The sequence below is a fragment of the Austrofundulus limnaeus genome, unplaced genomic scaffold (assembly GCF_001266775.1).
Source record: "Austrofundulus limnaeus strain Quisiro unplaced genomic scaffold, Austrofundulus_limnaeus-1.0 Scaffold153, whole genome shotgun sequence".
In the NCBI taxonomy this organism is placed as follows: Eukaryota; Metazoa; Chordata; class Actinopteri; order Cyprinodontiformes; family Rivulidae; genus Austrofundulus; species Austrofundulus limnaeus.
The window spans coordinates 226,865-228,260 of NW_013952555.1; the positions used below are offsets into that span (position 1 = coordinate 226,865).

General features: G+C 49.2%; 1 protein-coding gene across 1 annotated transcript in view; it reads right to left on the reverse strand.

Annotated features, from left to right (window-relative positions):
- ahcy (adenosylhomocysteinase) overlaps positions 1-1,396 on the reverse strand; it is a 10,828-nt gene that overhangs the window by 4,495 nt on the left and 4,937 nt on the right. The window contains exons 5-8 of the mRNA XM_014016747.1: positions 1,080-1,192; positions 748-955; positions 488-575; positions 290-407 (exon numbers count right to left, since the gene is read on the reverse strand). Of these exons, the coding sequence (XP_013872201.1) occupies positions 290-407; positions 488-575; positions 748-955; positions 1,080-1,192 (527 nt within the window). The remainder of the gene's footprint in view (positions 1-289; positions 408-487; positions 576-747; positions 956-1,079; positions 1,193-1,396) is intronic.

Consider the following 1,396-nt stretch of genomic DNA (forward strand, 5'->3'; position numbering starts at 1 on the left):
TACCGCTAGCCAGCGTTCACCCTACCGCTAGCCAGCGTTCACCCTACCGCTAGCCAGCGTTCACCCTACCGCTAGCCAGCGTTCACCCTACCGCTAGCCAGCGTTGCTGCAGAAGGCTGAGTGTTGGTGGTGATAATGACTCTGAGTCCTCTATGGGTGGGAGAGGCTCAGTGCAGACCACCACCTGGTTGTCTCTGCCACCTTCTGACACAGCTTCAGCACCCAGCTGAGCTGCAACGCCTCAGGGGCATTCAGACCACTTTATTATTTATTTATTTACATTTCTTACCTGAGGTTTAACATTGATCTTCTCAGCAGCGTTTTTGTTGAGCCAGCTCATGTCGATCTCACAATCAAAGTGTCCGATGTTACAAACGATGGCATCGTCCTTCATGTTCTCAAAGTGACTGAAACACAGGGGGTGAGGAAACCGTCACATTGTGTTTGTTGTGGCAGATACGGTTTAATACAGCTCAGTTTCACTTACTGTCCCAGGATGATGTCTTCACAGCCAGTGGTGGTGACGAAGATGTTTCCTTCCTTACTGGCCTCATCCATGGTGGTAACTTCATATCCTGCAGATAAAAAAAACATGAAGACTGGTCTGCTGCACCTAAAATCAGTAACCACGCCACTGAGAGTTCACCTTTATTATAAGATGTAAGAAGTTAGACCCAGTTGTGCACCAGCTTGACGCCACATCAGAACTTTATTTTGGAAACAAGCAGGGTTTAAATCGACACCTACCCTCCATGGCAGCCTGCAGGGCGTTGATGGGGTCGATCTCCGTCACGATGACGCGAGCGCCGAAGGCCCGCAGAGCCTGGACGCAGCCCTTACCGACGTCACCGTAACCCGCCACCACGGCCACCTTCCCAGCGATCATCACGTCGGTGGCTCGCTTGATGCCGTCGATCAGACTCTCCCTGCAGCCGTACAGGTTGTCGAACTTACTCTGCGGGCGACAGAGGAACAGATTTCCGTGACGTCATCGAGCCGGCAGCGTTAACTCTGCACTTTCAGCTCGTTTCCAGCTGCTCCACGAAATAAAACAAAAGATAAAAGCTCAGAGTGGTGACCTTGGTGACAGAGTCATTAACGTTGATGGCAGGGATCTTCAGCTCGCCCTTCTTCATCATCTTGTACAGGTTGTGAACACCTGTAGTGGTTTCCTCTGAAACGCCACGAATACCTAAAATAAAAAAAAGTTCACATAAAATAAAGAATGTTTCCTCATCTAATTAAAGTTTTTTAAATTTAAAAAGGCACAGTGTGTAGGATTTGTTGTTTTCAGCGACATCTAGTGGTTGAATCATCCTCCCTGGTCCTCCCCCCACCCCCACCCTCCAAACGCTACGTGTCTCTCAGGTGTCAAAAACCTTTGATAATTCCAACC